Source organism: Pundamilia nyererei, unplaced genomic scaffold (assembly GCF_000239375.1).
Source record: "Pundamilia nyererei isolate P.nyererei 1_Seehausen unplaced genomic scaffold, PunNye1.0 scaffold00127, whole genome shotgun sequence".
NCBI lineage: Eukaryota > Metazoa > Chordata > Actinopteri > Cichliformes > Cichlidae > Pundamilia > Pundamilia nyererei.
In genome coordinates, this window is record NW_005187528.1 from 724,261 (window position 1) to 747,028 (window position 22,768).

A 22,768-nucleotide genomic window follows, 5' to 3' on the forward strand; every position below is an offset into this window, starting at 1 on the left:
CAAGATTAAAAAAAAAATCAAGAAATAACTAAGATGAGCAGGTTTATGTCATTTATAAGTTGTGAATGTCACTTTTGATTAGTATTTGATTAATTCCTCAGCTCTATTTTTCTTTCAAGCATTGGTTATTGGCCATTTTCACAGGAATTTTCTTTTGATTTCTGCATTTGTTGAGCCACTTAAGTTTGTTTGTTTGTTTGTTTATTAAGCCATCCAAGGGATGAACCAGTGTTGTGTCTTCACAAAACAAACAACATAGCAAATTTTAAATTGCATCTTTAGACAGTTTGTTACTTGCAGGTTGTCACAAAAACATCTATTTTGTTCCCATTTCTTTGAATCCACAAAAAATATAAATAATTAGACAGTTTGATAGTGGGAACATTACCATGTTGTATTAAATTAACTGATTTTGCGATTTTAAAAACCGTGGCAATACAATTAGAAGTATTGTCAATGTGTAAGTTAAAGTCACCGACCTAAATGAGCTGAATTCTCCGATTGGAGAATTTATTTTGGAATTCTGCAGGGAATTTAGGAGTTTGGTTGATCGCAACATAACTAACTGAATTTTTGCATACAATTATGAATGATAATTCAAAGAAATGAAATAAACCGGAAGCAGATAATGTTATATATATAATATTTCCAGTTTGGTGCTTTAAACATGGATTTAAGTGCAGAAATACAGTACAAGATAACATGATAATGTGCAGGCAAGTTCTTTTGGTAGGAGACCTCAGGAGAGGTGGAGAGTTTATGTCTCTCAGCTGGCTTCATAGTGCGTCTACCTGAAAGTGCTGGAAGAGGTGGCTGGGAAGAGTGGCATCTGGGAATCTCTGCTTAGATTAGTGTCTCAAAAAAGTCTCAATGATAAGCCTGCAATGTGTTGGTGTTGCAATTGTTTTTTTTCTGTTTCAGTCCCCATCATTGCTCATTTTGGTATAAAACTATTTTTGTAAATTATAACTAGTCAGATTTTTCTCATAAAGACAATGTATGATACATTTATTAGCATGTAGAATATGTTTTTTTCAGATGCTGAAACCTGTTAAGTTCAAGATTTCAGGGATAACCATATTTAGTTTTTGCGTTTCAGTGGCCACTGTAGTTCCTGGAGAAGCATGGGCTGTGGGGAGTTTCTGCAGGATCATGATGAGTCATGATACTTGAGGCAATGCCAAATATATGCCATGAGTTTTTAATGTCATTTTCATTTTAGGGTGACTGTGGCTCAGGTGGTAAAGTGAGTGGTCTACCAACTGGAACTTTGGTAGATTGATCTCTAACTCCCACAGTCCACATGCCAAAGTATCCTTGGGCAAGATACTGAACCCCTTTTGTTCCCAATGCATCAATCGGCATTCGAGTGAATGGATATTTGCATGTTTTAGCTTGTTCTTCTCTTTTAGTGCCCACTGTTCTTCTCAGCTCTTTGAGGAGTGGATTGCTGGTATTTAAACTGTTGACAATGGTTTGTTGATCTATCTATTTTTCAAACATATCTCTTATGAATAATATAAAGCCATTTAAAGCCAGTAAGAAAATGTCCATCACAAGGTCGAAGCTGCAATCATTGTATGGCAAACTGATTTTTATATTTATGTGTCTCATTGAGATTAAATATCTCTTTTTGAAGAGAGACCTGATCAAATGGCAGCAGAAATTGCAACAAATGTAACAGGACAGCTCTATAAAGGCGTTTCAAGTAGGACACACATGTACAATAATGCAGAGTTACAAGTATATTTGCAAAACAGAACATTTCTTTATTTTATATATAAATTCCTGTTAACCACTGTGTATTTATCAGAAAAGAGGATATTAGACACTGAAAAAAGGAAAGAGAAAAAAGCACGAAACCCTGGGAATCACTTTTTGGCACATGACCACTTGCATGCTGAGTGATGACGATATCCGAGATAACTAAACCCACCTACAGTTCATTTAAATGCCCGCGCACGGTTCTCTCCGAGCTCGTCACAGTGTCTCCCGTTGCTCTGTATTTATAAAGAGCCCCGGTGAGCAGAAAGGCACAAGCGTGCCTCGTCTCTAGAGAGGCAGAGCGCGTTTCAGCGACTTGGAGACGTCTTTGGATGAAAGAGCTGGGTAGCCGCTGCTGAAGCCGAGAAGCAGGAGCGCAGGAGTTTTAGCCCAAGTTCACCGCAGCAGGTCGTTGTGCCGGCGACCTTAACTCAGGGGTGAGTTCTTGTTTTACTTCACTGTCCTCCCTTTATTTTTTCTTCTGTCTCCGTGGAAAATGGGGCTGTGCATTCCGCTGGTGGACGAAGAGCTTAAGAATAAATGGAGCGCTCTTAAACTAATGTGCAAACCAGTTTTATTTCAATATTATTTGTCATGCACAGCAGTAGATTTGGCAGCCCTTTGCTGCTGTTTTTTATTTTATTTTATTTTTATTTCTGGTAGCAAAAGTGTCACCAGAACTTGTTGCTGAGAAAAATAAACACTATATCCGCGGTCTATGTGAACATTTTACGATTTTCTGTCGAATGTATTCAGTGAGAGGAGCAGTGCAAAATAAAATTATTCTAGTTTTGAATTTATTCACCCATAGATTTTTCAAAAAGTAATAAAGGGCATTTTTAAGCTAGATGTTGCTCTATATTTAATTGATGTCATTTGGTCGTCTTTCCCAGTTAATCTTTGTTTCCCGAGCATTGGCAAGTGTTTTTCTTAGCAACACGCAGTTTCGCTTTGAATTTGACAACAGAAATCAGACATTCTTGCTTTCACAGCTAGGGGGTATTGGAAAAATGTGTAATTTGGTTCTCGGGTTTTTTTTCTATTTGTTAATTTTATTTATTTATTAATATTTTACCTTAGTATAGGAATTTTTAATAAACTTCTCATTTGTTCGTTTTGTTGCTTCTGCAAGCAGAGTGGGGACAGTTCCCGAAATAAATCTCACCTGTGTGTTTGTTTGGCGCCTTGCCGGATAATCTCTTAATCCGCTAAAACAATGCTGTTCGGTCCATATTATCACCCTAACATTATGTATTATGTGCAGCCTCGATGTTCCCTTTAACAACATGGCACTGAGGTATAAGGGGCCGACCTGTTAAAATAATGCTGCCTGGTACCCAGTTCATTCATTTTCTTAGTGGCAACTTATATGAGCAACATGTGAGCACAACATAAACATTTGTAAAGTTTTTAATACTGTCACTGGGTCCTTGAGAGGAGACGACCTCCGATCCCTCTTTTCTCCCATTGGTTCACGCCATATTGAAAACTTTGGTGTAAAAATGAGTTATAAGTGGGCAGTTTATCACTTCAAACGGTAAATTATTAGAAATGAGTTATTAAAAATGAAAACATACATGCAAACTTTGCAGAAACAAACTCAACCAGGAGTTACCAAAAACATTAAGAATTAAGGAATACCTAACAAGTACTTAATAACTCTGGACTATTACAGTAGATCGTGATTTGAGTCAGATATATGTACGTACACATTTGTCAACGAATACGGGCAAGCTATAAGCCACATTGCATACAGCTTAGTAAACAGTTGTTTGCCCACTCTAGATAATAGCATTGTAACCTAGTTAACATTTAGACGACTATGACCACTATGTTGCCTAACAGATAATCGTTCTACCCAAACCAAACAGAGCGGCAATCTCAAAAAAGATTTTAATCCTCATATTCGGAGCACATTTCCATCACTTTCCACGTCTGTTATTGGCAATTTCCTATCTTCGTGGGGTGCAGCTACAAAGGAGGATTAAAGGGCCGCCCAGCCTATAAAAGTTACTCCAGCACCTCAGGAGAGCTAAGCTAATATTTATGGATTAGTGGCAGTTTTTCCCAAGGCTATGAACTGAAGCCATGACCCCGCCCCCCGGAATGTGTGATTTCACTTGTACGGGAGTGGTTGTTTGATGAACTGATTCAACTAAAAGGTTTACATGCCTTTAGTAAATATTGGGAAACGTGCATATTGTCATGAGAGCTTTGGAGAAGTTGATTTTTTGTCAAGTGGATTTCTGAAAAGTAGGCAAGAGTTCAAAAAACCCTCTCTAGATTTTTTTAAAGATTTTTTTTTACCTTTTTTTTTTTTTTTTGGAATAACCAAAACCGGAATGTGAAGACCGTCAGCGTTCAGAGGGGCGCTGACCTTGGTGCTGAATTATTTCTGCTATGCAGCAGCATGCCTGCCTTTCTTTACTGTCTGCGTAGCGGGCGCACTGAGCAGCTTTACTTGAGTGCCTACTGTACATTTGCAGGCGCCATCACCCACGCGACCAGATGTAACGATCTCAAAGAACAAATGTAGTGGCGTTGAATTAAAGAGGTAAACGCATTATTGTAGCGTCGTGAAGACTGACACGTTTTTTAAATCATCTGTAAAGTTCATTGGAAGTGCAGAGGCTTAAGCATGTGGTGAAAGACAATGCACTCCAGACTGGTGTGTGTGTGTGTGTGTGTGTGTGTGTGTGTGTGTGTGTGTGTGTGTGTGTGTGTGTGTGTGTGTTAATTACTGAAACCTCAAACAAAAGTGAAACCTTAGCTATTACCTTACCTGTGTTTCTAATGGTAAGAGCAGCAATCCTACCATATATAAGCACGCCAATCCTGTGCTTAAGCATGCAAAGTATATGTAAATGATTCATTATATCAAGTACCCGCAGGAAATCATAGAGATCAGAGAAAATATTATTAGATCACTGTCACTGGTGCATCAACTCAATGATGTATTAAGAAAAAGAAATAAGTCCAAATTGTACCAGGTTCTTGATCAAATGCAGCAGGAAATTTTTCCACTAGAGAAATCAAATATTGACATTCCAAAGTGCAATTAATCTTTCAGTTTTTATATACTCAATATTTACTTTTTTAAACATTACAGAACATGGCCATGTGATAAGTAGGATAATATGCTTTTCATGTTTATGACAATATTTTGCATCTGTAGCTCAGCAGGACTTAATGATCTGTGTAACATTACCTTGTGAAAGCACTCTGCTTTAATGACTCATATACCCCTCTCTGACTGATGTTAAATTAACACACTGTAAACAAATCATGCTGTCAATGTAATTTCATTCAAAACTAATAGAACTTTTATTTCCCTCCTCCTCTTTCTACTTCTGTTGCTTTCCAGAAATCTTCCTGAGGACACACTTATACACACACAGACAAGCACACACAGTTACACACAACAATACACAGGCACCATGCAGGAGTCGGAGCCTACAGTGTGCCAGCTCCAGCCCAACATCATCTCAGTGCGCCTTTTTAAGAGGAAGGTTGGCGGTCTGGGCTTCCTGGTGAAGCAAAGAGTTTCCAAGCCACCTGTCATTGTGTCAGACCTCATCCGTGGTGGAGCAGCTGAGGAGTGTGGCCTGGTGCAAGTGGGCGACATTGTTCTGGCAGTCAACAACAAGCCCCTGGTGGATCTGTCATATGAACGGGCCCTGGAGACACTGAAGAATGTGATGCCTGAGAGCCATGCCGTGCTGATTCTCCGTGGGCCTGAGGGCTTCACCACACACCTGGAGACCACGCTTTCTGGAGATGGGCGCCAGCGTACAGTGAGGGTCACACGCCCTGTGTTACCATCATCAAAGTCCTACGAGCAGTGGTCCCCTCTCAACGCATTGAGCCCTGGGCAACAGCAGCAGGTCAACAAGGATAACCAGCTAAGAGCCATTGAGAACCTCTCCTCTCCATCCATCACCCAGTCCCTCCTACAGAGGGGAGGCATGCAAGGCCAAGACCCCCTGCTGATGAGGGATGGGGGCCGTGGAGCTCTCCTGTGCAACGGGCTGGAGGAAAACAATGAACTGCTCAAGGAGATTGAACCAGTGCTGCGCCTCATCAAAAACAGCAAAAAGGAGATCAATGGAGAAGGCCAGAGGAATGCTGGGAGAAGAGATGCCGAGATTCAAGTGGCCTGGTAATTTGTGATGTGATACAACCTTATTGATCCCTTAGTTAAAGTGTCTTTGTCCACCATCCTCTTCACAGTGAGGGTTGCCGTCAGAGACCAGATAGAATTAGACTCAGGATGCAGTTCAAGGACTCTTAAAGATGGTGGCTATTGGCTGACACAAGAACTTGCACCTGGTCTTGTGATTGAAAGTATCCCTGTTCACTCTGCCACCCCGCAGATTCTGAACTACCTGACGCATCTGTGTTAATTAGCTGTAATAGACAGTCTCTCATTCAACTAATATGACTCAGCTTACAGTGCCAAGTAATTATCGTCTGCCTGCTGGTCTCTAGCAAGCCTCACTTAAAATAAAATTGCTCACAACATTTCTCAGGACCAATTCAGTTGGTATTCTTCTACTGCTGAACCAGCTGCTTTATGTAGGCTTACAAATACATCCTTTAAACAGTTTGGCAGTTTGGCAAACTTTTGCTTTTTTATAGATGTAAAGCTACTTTTCTTTTTACTTTTTTTTTCTTTTTGCTTGCTGTATGCATTGAGGCTGTTTAACCAGGATTAAAATACACAGCATGTGAGCATTTCCCAGTAGGCAAGTGCTTTATCAGTAATGGATGCGACTTCCTACATTAATCATGGATAATTAATTAGTTAATTAGTTTTCTGTAACATAAAGCTTTACAGAAAAAAAATGTATTGTCTATCAGTTTGTAAGTGAGCTGCGCTTCTTACGAACAGCCCCTCTTGGATATAGAGTTCAGGTCCTGCGGTATTTATGCATAACAGTAGTTTTGAAAAAGTGCAAAACTGGTAACAATTCTGTTTATTTTACACATAAGACTTTTATTTTATGATTTATTGAGGAAGACTTAGATTTCTTGCAGTTTGTTTAAGTTTTCCCTCTAGATGAGTTTTTCACAAGGCTTCTAAGTCAGGGATAATATAGCATCCTCGATTCAGTCTACATGCTCTGCACAGTGTACTGTTATCGGCGTCTCAGTTATCTACCATTGTACTCCCACGACCAATTGAAATCAAATTGAGGCTGCAGTCTCCTTGAATCAATATCTCATTCTTGACCAATCCATGTGCATCCTCCTCTCTTTCATAAATACCCTTTGAGTGATTCATTGCCTTCTTGAGAAACACGTGCTCTGAAAAGACAGAACACAACAAAAGGAAAAACCTCAATGCAAAAACAGCAAAGTGTATGGTTAAACAACCGTACCTAATGCTGCCACCTGTGCTCCCACAAATAGGGATTTAAATACATTTGATTGTACATGCTGAGATTTGTTCAGCACTGGTAAGAGTCAGTTAACTTAATTCTATTTTGCTGTCGGAAAATTATTTCTAAAGAGATGCTGAGGAGAGAAAGGTTAGAGTGATGAATAATACTAATATATTTTTTAATACTAATATTTTTTTAATCTCTGGTCATTTTTTCATTGCAAATTATACCTATTTGCACAGAAAATAAACTCACATTATAGCCAGTGTTGCTTGTTTTCAGAGGAGAAGCAATTACAGTTTCACAATTAAGCATGAGGTTGAGTCAGAGCTAATGACAAATGACACATGCAACTTCTCTCATTGTTTCTGCATGTTTGAACTCCACCTCCGATTTGTGGGGATGAATATGATCTCGCAAATTGCGGCAATAAAGAGATACAGTGTGACAGGGGGTGTGAAAGGGAGAAAGGATGCCTGTGAGAATTTACAATTAGCATGCACGCATGCTTATGGGGGTGGGGAGGGGGAGTGTGAAAGAAAGTAGGAGGCACAATGTGCGTGGGCGCTTTCGATTGGAGGAACGCAAACTTGAAATTACACAAAGACGACTTTGGTCTCATATGGTTTGCAAGAGCGGCAGCTCAGGGATATCCCTTCCCCCCTTTCTCATTCAATCTCTTAGGATTAGATAGTTACAGCTCACAGAGAGCTCTCACTGTTCATATGTTTTTTTCTTTTATCTCTGATGAATAACAGCCGTTCATACTGTAGGGCTATTTACTGAAAGAAAAACAGATCTGCGGTCAGTCACCTTGATTCACCATCTGTTTATGCATCTCTGTGTCTGATTTTCGATTCAGGAAAACACTTAAATCTGTATTTTCTTACTATTACACACACAAACAGTTTAGGCTGTAGAATTGAACTAGTAATAAACACATGAATTTCTAAACAAAGACCACATAGGCAAGAGATGCTAAACGGATGTTTTTTCACTACCACTTATTTGCATGAACTTGCAAAGTATTTTCAGTTCAGTTTAACAACTTAAAAGTAGCAGAAACACTTTTGAAATGAACTTAAAATCTGTGTTTTCAGTGTAAAAGTTTAGTCACATAAATGTGTCTGACTGAAGCGGTGAGCTATGCCTGTCTTTGTGCACCCACTATGTTCTGAACAGAGAAATTCCTTCGTGGGTGTGCAGAGCTTTTAAAAATTGTACAGGGTTTCCTTATTTAACAGTATTTTAGAGTGTCTACAGATCTTCTTTTTTTTGTTCGTTCTTTGCAAAACAGAATGCTTGTTTGACGTGTATGTGTATGCATGTCTTGGATGAGGTTTTAAATTAAAATGAAAGATTAGTTTGCACCAGATGCGAGTTTATACACCTGACAGAAAATTGTATCTGACTTCTAGGGACCTTGGCATGGGAAATGGCACATCCCCACAGCTGGTGCCAGATAATGACAGAATGCTGGAAAACATGCCGGTGGTGCTTAACAATGCTGACACTGACAAGGTAAAGTGAAACAAATTCCCAGCCCTTGAAATGATTTAGAGTGAAAGAAAGCAGGTGTAAGCATAAGTTTTTCATCTATACTTTGATAGATCAAGAATTTGGAAAATAAACCTTTTTGTGTTCCCTGTGTGTTCGAGTCTTCCTGTGCAGGCTTGGTTAGTTCAGCTGTGTAATGCATGTAAATCTGTGACTGCCTTTATGGTTCTGTGCCCTTAAAACAATCATCCACAGTGTTCTATGGTCCCATGCATTCACAAACTGAGCATGCACATCCATGTTCTTTTTACATTGTGCAAAGCCTTTGCTTAAGATCCTATCACCTAGACATTAGATCCAACCATCAGCAAGATTGTGCAGCATTAAACCCAGATTATGCCTTCTACACAGAAGGATCTGGCCACAGGTCTAAATGTCAGCGATAGGGATAGTAATCTGCACATGGTTATCCCACTTCAAGGCCCCATCAATGAGACAGGATGGCCTAATGAATGCGTGCAGCTGCTGATCTGTCTCGCACCATCAAATGTGACCCCTCTTAAATTGATCCATCCTCTCAGACCTCCACAAGAGAGAGTGTTAATGTGGATGCTTGAGAGAATATATGTACGAGAGGGTTAGAAAGAGGGAGGGAGGGGAGATATGGATGGTGCTTGATAACAGAGTGGAAATGTTTAATGGAGTAAGAAGCCATATGTCTTTCATTGTCGTGTGTAGTTGCTAAAGTTGAGGAAGCCTATCTGCCTGTGAGAATGTGTGTTTGGGAACTGGAATCAATGTGTGTCCAGTATATGTGCACTTACTCATGCAGCAGGAACCTCCCCTGCAGGCGTTTTGCTAGACACTCATACTAACTTTGATGGCTCCCTGCTTAGTACTTAATGTGACAGACTCAAGCAATAAGTTCATTAAAAACACAAAAGTTAAATAGTTTCAGAAAATGGAGATGATTTTTTCCCCTTTTTGACTACAAAGATTTTAAGTGACACATTGATGCCCTGCAAATTAGTTTTCTCACTTTGGTGAAGGATTTTCCATGTGTCTCTCACTTAAGCTTCTGCATAATTTAATGTGTAATAAGCTGACTGAAAAGGCAAGGTGGTGGGATGTTCTCTCATATTCAACCGTCTAGTGATTTATGAAGTCACCAACTCTGATACTCCACTGAAAACAGAAAATATGCCTCTGTGCTTCCTTTTTTTGCACATTATGGCTTAATCATCACTGAAGAAGGCATCAGTTGTCAAATCAGAAATGTATTTGTCTTCAAAATCTAAAATATAGAACATATCTCTTCTCTCAAACTCTCAATTTCATTCATTTCTCTATTCATATCTACATCTGTCCTGTGCGCTTCATCTTGATTTCCCATCAGAGGGTTTTGTTTGGGTGGGTGGGGAACTTTACTGCATAACCACATTTACCAGAAAATGATTATGCCCCATTATGAAATCATTTTCATCTAATTAGCTTCAATTATCTTAATTTCTAGCACCATGGATCCTCCCTTCTGACATAACCACACCTTATTCTTGATATTGAGGGCTCATGATGGATAATAGGATTTAAAATAAGAGATAAGTCTGTGTGTAATATCTTGGGGAGGACTGGGTCATTTAAACAGATAAAGCATGATACATGCACCAGCAAATGCTTTTTTGACATTAGGCACTGGAACATATTATTTATGCAGTTTTGCCATTCAAAATACTTGTGGTGCCAACAATATTATCAGTTGAAGACTGTAATAGCAGCTGTTGCTTGCAGATTTTATCAATAAACTGCAGACTTTGGATGGAAATCCAGTATTCTTTTTTTTTTTTTTTGTTTTATTCTTCTTTATTTTGTTTTGCTGCTTATCACCCTCAAGTCTAACAAAGACTTAGGCAGACCTTCACTGGATTAAAACAAAACAAGATTAAACCTTTCTTCTATTCCCTCCGATGAAAAATGTTTATGTCTTATCAGACTTAGAGTGCTGATTTATTCATGAAAGTGGCCCGTTTCACATGTTCCCACACCAAACTGGGCAAAAATGCACTTTCATGATGTGGTTTGAGATTCTCACTCCAAACTATGTTTAAATTAACAGATAGCAAAACTTGCAACCAGATTATGGGAAGAGCAAAAGGAAACACCATCCCTTAAGTGTCTTAAGACCACTGGCTATGGTGTGATTATGTTTTAGGTTGTATTATCTTTGCATTTGTAAACAGTGACCATCTTTGTACAGTACATTGGGTCATAACAAGGATGACAATGGGCTAGTCTTAGGCAATCACTTTTTCCCCTTACCTAACTTGAGCTGTTACAATCAAATAAACAAACGCATAAAATAATTCATTTTACCTGGAAGTTAAACATGTAGGGAGAATTATTCTAAAAGGATCTTGATGGCAGAAAAAACCCACATCTATACTGTATTTAGCGATTGTTCAAAGAAACGCGATTCTCTGAAACTTGCAGATGGCGATAAAAAATAAAAATAAAAATAAATAAATGTAAATGCCAAAGCTATCTTCCAGCCCGTGAACAACAAGCCTTACATTCAAATGATACACAACTTTTATTTCTTTTTTAAGTCAGAAAGGCTTAATTTTTCCACATCCGAAATACTTTGCCTGTTTGATGTGCATTCTCCTTATGGTACAATGATCTTTCATCTTATCCACAACCTCACGTCATATCTGAGGTGCTCGGCGGGGGTTATTGTTGTTCGAGCATTAAACACACTACTTGTGCGTGTAAAATCAGATTCTATTCACTCCTTCCTACAGTTTGAGAGGACATCAAATGACAGTGAGACCCCACAAGTGTGACACTGTCGGTATTCATTGCTCCAGCAAGCATGCAAGCAAGTATTTCAAAAGCTGCACCACTGTTTGACTAACAAAGCTGTGGAAGATGATGAAAGAGCTTCCAAGGTGTGCAATTGATTACTCTGATCTTTGGCAATCATTTGCCGCCTTCTCTAGGAGCTCTTACAGTTGGCTTTGGGGTTAAATTGCAGCCATTCATCAGTCAATAGCTACAGTACTGGAAAACCGTGTGAGCCTAGAGTTAGCTTGCCATCAACCTGCTGTTAAATGCTGATTGCCTTTATTCTGGAGAGAAATGGAGAAAGGAAAGAATGCAGATGGTTTCTGTGCATAGGCCTGAGTGAGAGAGACATAAGCACAATCACAAATCAATATTCCTTGAGAACAAAGGGCTGAGGTTCACTGAGGCAGCCAGTTGAAATGCTTTCAGATATTTCACATAGTATTCTTACGTCAAACTCTCATGTCCAACTTTATGCACTCAAATCCATTTCCTGGCAGTGGGAGGTCTGCGTCACTTTTCAACTTACTTCGGTATGACTCCCAGTTATAAACAATCTATCCAGTTTCCACCAAAAGTATTACCGAGGCCAGAACATATTAGACAGTTAAAGTACAAGGGTCTGAAGAAATGAGTCATGTGTGAATGTCTCTGTGTTTTTTACAGCCTCCAGCTGAGGGCAGGACCTCACCCAGTAAGTCACTGCAGAATGGCAGCCCTTCCAAATGCCCCCGCTTTATAAAGATTAAGAACTGGGAGACTGGCACCATCTACAGTGACACACTCCACCACAGCTCCAGCAAGGTAAGACAATTAAAACTCACCTGAAGAAAAGATCCTTAGGATCACAGAGATCAAGGAGCCTGCTATAGCATCTGTGTTTGTCACAGAAAACCATCCTAGCAAGGGTGAGAAAGATTTGGATGATTCAATTATGTAGTATGCTGTTTCTTCACATTCTAAATCCCTTTACTGAATAAGAAAGATTAGAACTACTGGCAAAAAGAAACACCTGTATGATGCAATCTTAATGCAATGTAATATTGTGTTTATATTCTTTTTTTTATTTAATTTTTTTAGTGTTGAAACCTGCAAGTAGTGATGCATATAGTACAATTTTTCTAAATCACATCTTCCCATAATCTTCAGCCTGTTGTACTTTTAGACAAATAAACTATATTCGCTTTACGGCTGACATCTCTTAAGCAAAAGAACAAAAGCAAACTCCTAAAAGCTGAAACATGAAAAAGTGTTTGGCTTTTATGCTTGAAAAATGTTTTGAGACTATGTGCAATCAAATGGAGTTCTGTCTCACAAAACAAACTGCTTAATTCTCCCGAAACAACCACAGAGTTTAATAAAGAGTGTATTCATTATTGAATTGAATCACAATGTACTGGGGGTTTTCATTGTCACGAAATATGGTGAATACTGATAACAAGTTTAAAAAGAGAGTGTGTGACAAGATTCTGTAAACACAAAGGTTAATACAAGATTTAATAATTTTATCAGCTATAACAAGAAATATAGTTGTGATTTTGCATTTGTTGACATATCACAAAAGGGGGAAACAGATTGGTTTTCCATGCTGAAACCCTTTGTGTCAGTTTTTGCATTAAGGTACGAGCACAGCTTTTATACTGTAAGCTGACTAACAAAGTTGACAGATGTCTGTGACTTAAATGGTAATCTTGAAGGCACTGATGAACATAAAGTACAGTGTCTTGGTTGACTGAATATGCATTTAGCCTGCAGACTTACCAACACATAATCTGCAAGTCAAGTAGATTGGAAAACAATAGCACAGCATGGCGTCTGCCTTTTCGCTGCTTCTCGCTAACCATTCATACATTAGTAGAATCCTGTCTGAACTGTTGGTGATTCAGCTCATTAGAATTAAGCAGGAAATCAGGGGGGTTAGGTAAATCTAGGTGAAGCTTATGAAACAATTAATTCTTCAGACCGAAAAACAACATATCACTGGCACAGCCTACCGTATTGGGACAGCTCACATGGTCAGATAGTGACTCATGTAGTCATGACTCGATGACTCAGCATTTTCAGAAGAGAGTGCTGGGAAATTAAATACGTAATGTTTAGTGGATATTTTTGTCCAAAATGCTGATACATTCATGAATCAGTAACATGAGTGGCTCAAGAAAACCAATTCATTCATCCCTTTATCAACCATCTGCAGCTGCTTTAATAAACATTAATAATGAAAGGCATTAAGTGATACATTAGGATTCATAAAATAGTAGATGTACCTTTAATACTCATCGTGAGATGTGAATATTAAACAGAAAATGATGATTTCTGCTTTGAGCTAATGCCTAACCTCAGCATGATAACTGACTCGGAAAGCCATTGTTGATGCGAGTTTAATGCAGTGTATCATACAGCACTGATTAAATGGCATGATCACAAAGTGTGTCAGTAGTTTTCCAGGTGTGATCATTTCACATAACATTTTCACAGGTGTGATGTGATCAGTAGGCTAACTTGAAGGCAAAAATGCGACAAATCCAATGGTGCAACAGAGAGTTCACCCTCAGCCACAACAAGTTTTAAAAATTCAAGGAATAAAATAAAAAAGAAAAGAAACTTGTAAAGTAAAAAAAACTTGGCAAACAGGTGGATCTTAGGCCTCTGAAGGCTCTTATCTATATCATATATTCTGATGTTGTCAAGTTGCCTAGAAACCCTATAGCAAAGGGCTAAGATTAACCATTTCTATTCACCTGTAACATATCAGAAAAAGTTTTTTTATTTGACAACAATAGCATCACATTCAGAGCCACAAAACTTGAATTACACATGATATATTATGACACCATCACTTTTCCCAGCAAAACCCCACAACTCGACTACAAAACATCTGTATAGTAGAACAGAGCTTGAGCATCACAGGCGAACCACAATAATTGACAAAAATTATATAATAATGTATTACATTTAAAAAGCTACTATAAATGCTATAAGATCGAAACTGGAGATTATTTTTGTGGTTTTGAGAAATTGTTATCAAGAAATGCTGATTATTGGTTGAAAACAAAGAAACAAAACAAAAGTCTGCACTATTAATGGCTAATCTTTTCTTGCTCCATCAATCTGCTCTGATTCCCTCTCTACGTAGACTCTGGAGCTCTGTGATAACATTGCACTCTTCTTTTCGTCTCCCAAATAAGAAATAATTAATCATTTTTGAGAAGTAATAAATTCAGAAATTCTCTTAATTGTTCAAGGACAAAAGCTGTGCACATATTCAATATAATATTTATCAAAACTCATAATGAGGCACTAATTCTCTCATTATAAAAATGTTAATTGGGTCCATCAATAATGGAGTGTTTGGAAAACTGCAGCAATAAAACCTGTGTTTAATTTTGGTGATCACATGACTACTAGTAATTTCAAATCAGTAATTATCTTTCCTGTAGTATAAAAATTAACACTGCAATTGACCTTTGAACAGATCATCTTTTCTTACTTCTCACTCGTTGCAATTTGGTGTCTTTGGTTTGCATTCAAAAATATTAACGCCGAATTGGGCAAGTGAACCATGGCTGTGAACTTGATTTAATGAAATCTTTAAATACAATTAATCATCAAGTTTTCAAAGATTAAAATTCCATCTTATGTAAATGAATGAATAAAATATTTTCTTACAAATTGAAAGAAAATAATAACAAAACTTCACAAATAGTTAATGATAAATTTGGAGTTCCTCAAGGTTCAAGTTAGGGTTCTCTGTTGTTTAGCTTTTATGTTCATGATGATAAACTGACATTTGTCCATCTACTTCCCACACGTGTGCTGATGATATGGTTAACATGTCATTAAAAAGTGCCCCTTTCGACATTTTATCTTCTTTTTGTTTTCAGTTTTTTTAGGTTTGTTGTTGTTGTTTTTTACATGGCAGTTTTCAGTACAGTTTTCAAATGATTGTTTCATTTATTAAGTGTCACAAAATCCTGAAATCAGAAACGAGGCAAACACGTTTTAAAATAATGCACATGGGTAGATTTCTGTGACTACACGAAGTCAGTAAAAATATGTGGTTATTTTTCTCCAGACAGTTTATCAGTTTATCAGACAAATTCAATCTAACTATAGGAGGGAGAAGACAATATTTAAACAACTAGGTGTCATAACAGATCCACTGCTTACATTTAAAGCACAAGTTTTCAAAAATGTGAATGGAGTCCATTTTAAACATATTAGGAGTGATTTAACTACAAAGGGCTCAGAGGTGTACATGAGTGTTATGGTTTTTCTGTCAGATGAAGTATTGTCTTACCAGCTGGACAAGTAGGACCACATTACAGTCAGTAAATACTATTTAGGATGATTCTGCAAAGATAAAAAATGAAATTCAAATCATAACAGTAAAACTGAAACAAAAATGCTTTTTATTAAAATAGGAACAACATGATTAAACTGACTGCTATTTTACTGGTGTGTTTGCTTCCAGTGAACCATGTTTTCATTTGTCAATGTAAGGGATTTGAGCCTCCGTGGAGGCTTATTCAAGTCAGTCTGAAGCCATTGTGCATCTTTTATAACTATTGCTTTCCCTTACATTTCCATCAGAACATTTTTTACTAAGTAGCTGAATATTGCATCACAATAAAACATCTAAGCACAAGAGCTCAAATTCATGTTGGGCTTTCCTAATGTCTAATGATTTCCTAACTGTGACTGTCATGTTTCGAGGGAGCAGTGAACTCAAAAAGACTGTGGAAGCTGCACCAGATGTATATAAAGCATGCAGACCAAACTGACCACAGTATCAGCATTTCAATACATGCTTCATTCCAGATACAGAATTTGAAACATTCACGGTGTATCAAACACAGTTGGATAGCACCACCAAAATGAATGCACCCTGACGAAGAAGAAGCACTCCATTCTTGAGCGACATGCTTCCCGCATTTTTGCATCTTTGTGGAGAATGATTCATACAGCAACAGGATAATAAGCCCAAACACACATAAAAAGCTTTGTTAGAGTACAAAGGACAATGAAGACCTGGAAGTGGTGACTATCATGTACTTTACCATTTATAGGGGTATTTAAAGACTGAGAGAAAGCCTGTACCAGATTCAGTGTATCATGTCTTTACTGAGGTCCTATGATGGTTTCCCTTGTTTTCTGCCAGTGTACTTACTGATAAATATAGCTTTATACCATTTCAAATAACAATGTCAGTGTATTTGCAAAAAACCACTTTCTTATCCACTCTGTATGACATCTGCATGATTTCATTCAAATGTCATACTGTTGGTCAAACTATCTAATTGCAAACAGCAGGCACTTGTTGTTGCTTCATGGGAATAAACTATGGCTCAGGACAGGATATTAATTGAATTTAAATTTTTGAAGTTTTGGTTTCCAAAAAACAAAACAGGATGGATAAAGGTATTACTTTTTCCATTCATTTTTCCAACAAAGTTCTTAGGTTTTATGCAATGTAAATGAACCATAACATTTCCTTTTCAACTGTGTGCTTTCGTCTGTCTTAAAAGAAATAAACAAACAGACTAATTGCTAACCTCATATCTAGCCATGAGACATAAAGAGAAGATTTGATTACCAAAATCTGTCTTGAAGAAGTAAACATTTTAGGTGAATCTCCAGAAAGCTCATTAATTGCAGCTTTAGGTAGTGCTCAACTGATGTGTTGGTTTGTTGTTGACTCTCTAGCTCTGTCTCCATGAATACCATCCACACCAGTTCTTTCAAATTCTCAAGTTCACTCCTTCCTGGGCCTTTTGTTGTCCATCTGCCACTACAGACATCCCTCAGTGTGGCCAAGAATTTCTTTAAATTAAAAAAAAACCAAACTTTTCTTGGGTTTTTTTGTTAAAATTGAAATTTCAATATTTATTGAAGTAATATTTACTTTGGTTCTTGTCATAATCAAACAATACTAGGGAATAGTACAACAAGGTCCTGTATATGATAAATAAAGAGTATTTTGAATTCTGAATCATGCAAAGCCACTGTGCTACAGTCCAAGACAATAAACATTGAGGTAAAAGGGGGATGTGAAAGATTGGCATACTTAATGCCATAAGACTTGAGAGTCATGAGTATCTTTCAGTGATTCAATGTGTCACAAAGCTGATATTGTTATTAATGAAAAACTGTGCTGCAAACCTAATGCAACACATTATCTTTACTGGTGTTCTTGGGCTTTAGGACCTAAAACAGTGAGATGGTAGGGTGGCTCTAATTGGTAAATAAGATAACCTCTAAATAGTTTGAGGATAATACCTCAGAAAGCCTCGGCTATGCAAAGACTATGTAAAAAGTATTTCTTGCTATGCATTTTCCTAAACTGCTCGGTCCACCTATTTTGTTTTCTATTTTGTCATGCAGCTAAAGTTTCCTCCTCTAGTTAGTAAGCCAGTCTACCAAACACAAGGTGAGCTGTGCTGTTTAAGTATTCACCCTTCAAAACACTGCAGCCATTTGTAAACAGCAACCGGCAGCCTAATTACTTTGGTGACTTATCGAACAGGCTGTCACATGCATCCCAATGAATGGTCTGTAATAGCATTTTCAGATTTATTGTATATCACAGACTCTGCTGTATTCGTGGATGATCCGTCTTTTTCGAAAAGGACAGCTGGCTGGCATGAATGCCTAAAGCAGGATGAGGAGCGGACGTGCTGGAGCACAAGTGATTCCTTTGTTTTATTTTTAACATTCTGTGTTTTAATCATCAGTTTTCTTATTCTCCTCTTACCTTCCACATCCATCATCGTACTTTAACCACCACCTTTTTTGTTTTTTAGTCTTATTTCTGTTGTCTTTTTGTTTTGTTAATTATCTTTTCTTCAACCTCCTTATAATTATACGTACTTTGCTTTTTTTTATAGCTCTTCCTGAGTTTCTCTCTCAACTCCTTTTCACATTTTCCCTTTTCTTGATTTACTGTGATGTTGTTTGTGCAGTTCAACAGAATTTTTTTTCCTTTTTCTGCTCTTGCTGAGTGACGTCTTAGGTTAGTTGGAAGGGTCAAAGTTTTTGGGGGGGCACACTGTTGGTGCATGTCTGAGTGTTTGGACAGTGTAAGTGGGTGGCTCAGTGTAACAAGCCAATTTTAGCACTGCAAGGGTCACTGTCAAATTTCCTCTTCAACTGCACGCCCGTGCTATCATTTCTGTCGTGAGCTTTTGCTCACTCATTCGTTTTCTCTCTAAGCTGGTGACGGCAAACCAAAGTGACAGCTGACTTCAACTTTAATCACATTAAAGTTACCAAACAAGGTTGCTATGAGCAATGTTCTCCTTGCATCTGCCTGTTTCACTGTCTTTCGTTCTTTTTTTTTAATCTTTCCTCCTTATTCTGTCTTCCTGTCTCAGCTTAGTGGAACGATACCAATCTATGACTCACCGACTTACTCATTCATTAACATGCGTGCCAGCCATGTGTGAGTGATATTGTGAAAGAAATGTAACAGTTACAATCTTTCTATGCATTAAGTGTCCAGGAATTGTGAAGAAATTATCTTTATTTGAATCAAGTAGAATATGATCATAACCATGATATAACAAATACCTGGTGAGTGGATGTAATTTACCAAAGCCATGTTGCTTTGTATATTAAAAGGTTAGGAGTAGGTCTTGATAATAATTAAAACAATAACTACAATCTAATGGCAATTATTGGTAAGAAAGATTTGAGGTAAATGTGCCTGTCAACAGAATTAGCATGTTTTATGGTGTTACTGTCTTGAGTTCTTATAACTGAAATTACGACTGTTTTACACAAAGCCAAAGTTAAAAGACCAAGAAAAGAATTTTAAATGTGCATGCAAAATTACAGTCCTTCAGTTCTGTTTCATATCAAGTAACACAAAATTCTGCCTTTTAATGATGTTCTTAGTTTGTATACAAACACAAAACAAAGATCGATGCTGAACATGTTTTGCGAGTGAGCGGAATGTTTCGAGGAGAGTGAAAGATAAGAAGTAAAAGAAAATAACCACCTGGTTATGCACACAATCAAGATGATTTAAGCCATTAAAAGCTAGGTTCTTGTTTATCAGTTTTGGAAAGTAAGATATATTGATATACAAAACCATAAAATGAAGCCAGTTGTTATTCTCTCCACACTCTTGCTTTGTATGTTGACAAATTAAAGGAGGTTAAATTAAAAATAATAATACATTCATCCAAATCCCTCTCTAATCTGTGCATGTTACTTTTCTTTTCAGATGCCAATCTGTTCCGAAAATGTGTGCCTTGGCTCTGTGGTGATGCCCAACCAGCACATCCGCAAACCAGATGAAGTCCGAACTAAAGAAGAGCTTCTTCCACTGGCCACCGATTTCATAGACCAGTACTATACCTCTATCAAAAGGCAAGCAACCTGTGTGATACCTAGACAGAGATTAAGTCTCAGAGCATGTACCAACGCAAACAAAATTCTGTGAAACAGGAGAAATAATAGCAATTTCTTATGATGTTGTGCTGTTTAGGTTATTTGTGTCTTTTTATTCTTATAGTACTATACAGTGTATTCTTTATTCTAGTCAAAACAATATGCAGAACAGAGTAATTCCATACAGGACTGACTGAAACCTAGACAGAGACACATCATTAGGCCAAAAGAAGATATGTACCTGATCTTTTATTTTATGATACCCTGTCCTGTCAACAGGTATGGATCTAAAGCCCATGTGGACAGGCTGGAGGAGGTGACCAAGGAGATAGAAGCTTCAGGAACTTATCAACTCAAAGATACTGAACTGATTTATGGAGCCAAGCATGCCTGGAGAAATGCTGCCAGATGTGTGGGAAGGATTCAGTGGTCCAAACTACAGGTAATTTCAGAATGCCTGAAATCCATGAATGCTGTTGTCTAAGATTTGTGCTGTTAATGTTTTTTTCTGACAGCTTGTCAAATAATGTAGACAGTTATATAGATGGATACATCTCTGCCAACATTTAGATGTTTTCCTATTATGCACTCATAATACTTCAGATTTCTTGTTTTTATATTTGCTTTTCAGGTTTTTGATGCCAGAGACTGCACAACAGCCCATGGAATGTACAACTACATTTGTAACCACATTAAGTACGCCACCAACAAAGGGAATCTGAGGTAAACACATACATATAGTGCAAAGTGCTCAGCTCTTTTCTCAAGCCTTCTTTTCCTTTATTGTCTTTTCTTTGATTTGGTACTGCTCGCCATGTATTCCTTCCACTGCACTTGTTCCTCTCTCCATGTGTTGCCCCCATCACGCCACTCTTTCTCTGACTACCCTAACTTGACCCACTGTCCCATCTGTCAGCATTCTCTCTTAACGCTGTATCTGACACTATCTGCAGCCTGTCTATCTATTTGTCAGCATCTCAGCACCAATCATTGCCCTGTTGGTAAAGTGCCAGACCTTACTAACAAGCAGTCATTTGTCAGACCTGCAAAGCCTCACTCACTTTCTGCCAAGTCCTAATCACATGTGACACCTCACATTTACTTCTTGGATGATGGATAGCTTCTGACTCATTACTACACTTAGCCTGGCCTAGGGAAGTCAACTCAGATATGCATGCTGAAAAGAGCCATTATAATATCCAATCCACAGCTCTCTGGATGGCTGGCTTTAATATAAATGGCCACAGATTCAGAAATAGGAATATAATTATCACATGGTGAATTGAAAAAAATAACTTGGTTCTAAATAACTCCAAAAAAATTATCATATAATAGTATCTTATTTTATTTTTATAAAAAATACTGTGCTCTTGTATGATACTCTTGGTCTACATACTGATAATATTATATAAAAAGTAGCACTGTACAAGGTAACAAGGTTTAAAAAGGTTGCAAATAAACAAAACATTTCATGTTTCTGAATATCTACCATTTTTCTAAAAACTCTATATAGTCATAAACTATTTATTAATCCTTTCAATATTAGAAGAGGAAGAGAGCTCACACATTTTAATTACTGGCCTTAAACCTGTCAATTATTCATTAGTAAGGAACTTATCAGCTGTTTAGAAATACTTATTAATAACTGTAATAACTCCTTTACATAATAGTGATAACTTTATAAAGAAAAAGATCATTTTAAAATGTATCATTACTTATGAAATGCAGATGTCAAATGGATCTGTGCCAAAATTACTTAACACAGGAAAACGTTGTCATATACTGTAAAATTAGCACATGTATGTTAAGTTTTCTTATACAACTCTTGGCTTTATTTAGTTCTACACTTTATATAATTAAAGTAATTGGAAATTAAAAATGCAGACTTTATATTACTGATTATTATTTAATGATTGCATCCTTTGATTAGACCAAGACTGGAACAAAGGTGTACAGATGGTAAAATCAATAAATAAATCAGGTTTCTGTCCTGGACAAGACCCCAGTTGTACGGCAAAAAAGCAATAGAAATCATTATCCAAGTCAACAAAACAAACAAGGTGGAAGACTGAGGTGACAGAGGAAGCAAAATCTCAAGAATGCAGAATTTACTCCTGATTATTTAATTTATATCACCTCTTTTTCAACAATAAAGCAACTCCTGTTAAAAGAAGTCAGGTAGGCAGCTAAACTTGAAAAATGAACAAGTAAAACATTGGGGTCACTGGGAGATAATAATATTTTGTTTCTATATGTTACTTTAACAATACAGCTGACACCTTACAAGGCTTTACAAGGCTTAATGTTGTACAGATGATGATTATTAACACAACTGGCACAGATTGACACCAGCTGCTTAGTATTCTCCCCCCACACGACTTACAACCAGCTTAGTAGTATTAACACTTTGACCCAGTCACAGTATTAAACGGTAACAGTATCATGTGGAGCAGGCCAAAGGTAGCTAAGCTTTGGCACTTCTCTGAGTCTTTTGAGATGTTGAAATTCATTTCCTTCAAGTTGATTACTGACACAGTGCTAACCATCTGTTAGGAATGTTGAAAATGTTGAGAAATTTCCAAATATTAATATATTTGGAACTTTTTCCCCTTGACTTCAATATGGACAGAATCATTGAATAATAAAAAAAAATGTTGTGCCTATATTGTATATTAATAACATGTTTTTATTAGCTTTTTCTGTTTGTTTTTTGCAGGTCAGCTATCACCATATTTCCTCAGAGGACAGATGGCAAACATGATTTTCGAGTGTGGAACAGTCAGCTGATTCGCTATGCTGGCTACAAACAGCCTGATGGACGGATCCTGGGAGATCCTGCTAATGTTGAATTCACAGAGGTACACATGAGGAGTTGTGCTATTAAATGA

The 22,768-nt window shown here is 37.5% G+C and overlaps 1 protein-coding gene across 1 annotated transcript in view; it reads left to right on the forward strand.

The window, feature by feature from the left end:
• The first annotated feature begins 2,104 nt into the window (after positions 1-2,104).
• The window catches only part of nos1 (nitric oxide synthase 1 (neuronal)), a 41,546-nt gene continuing 20,882 nt past the window's right edge, over positions 2,105-22,768 (forward strand). Inside the window, exons 1-8 of the mRNA XM_005743063.2 lie at positions 2,105-2,201; positions 5,129-5,923; positions 8,567-8,669; positions 12,153-12,290; positions 19,714-19,859; positions 20,160-20,322; positions 20,512-20,603; positions 22,597-22,738. Coding sequence (XP_005743120.1) covers positions 5,202-5,923; positions 8,567-8,669; positions 12,153-12,290; positions 19,714-19,859; positions 20,160-20,322; positions 20,512-20,603; positions 22,597-22,738 — 1,506 coding nt within the window. The 5' untranslated portion in view covers positions 2,105-2,201; positions 5,129-5,201. The remainder of the gene's footprint in view (positions 2,202-5,128; positions 5,924-8,566; positions 8,670-12,152; positions 12,291-19,713; positions 19,860-20,159; positions 20,323-20,511; positions 20,604-22,596; positions 22,739-22,768) is intronic.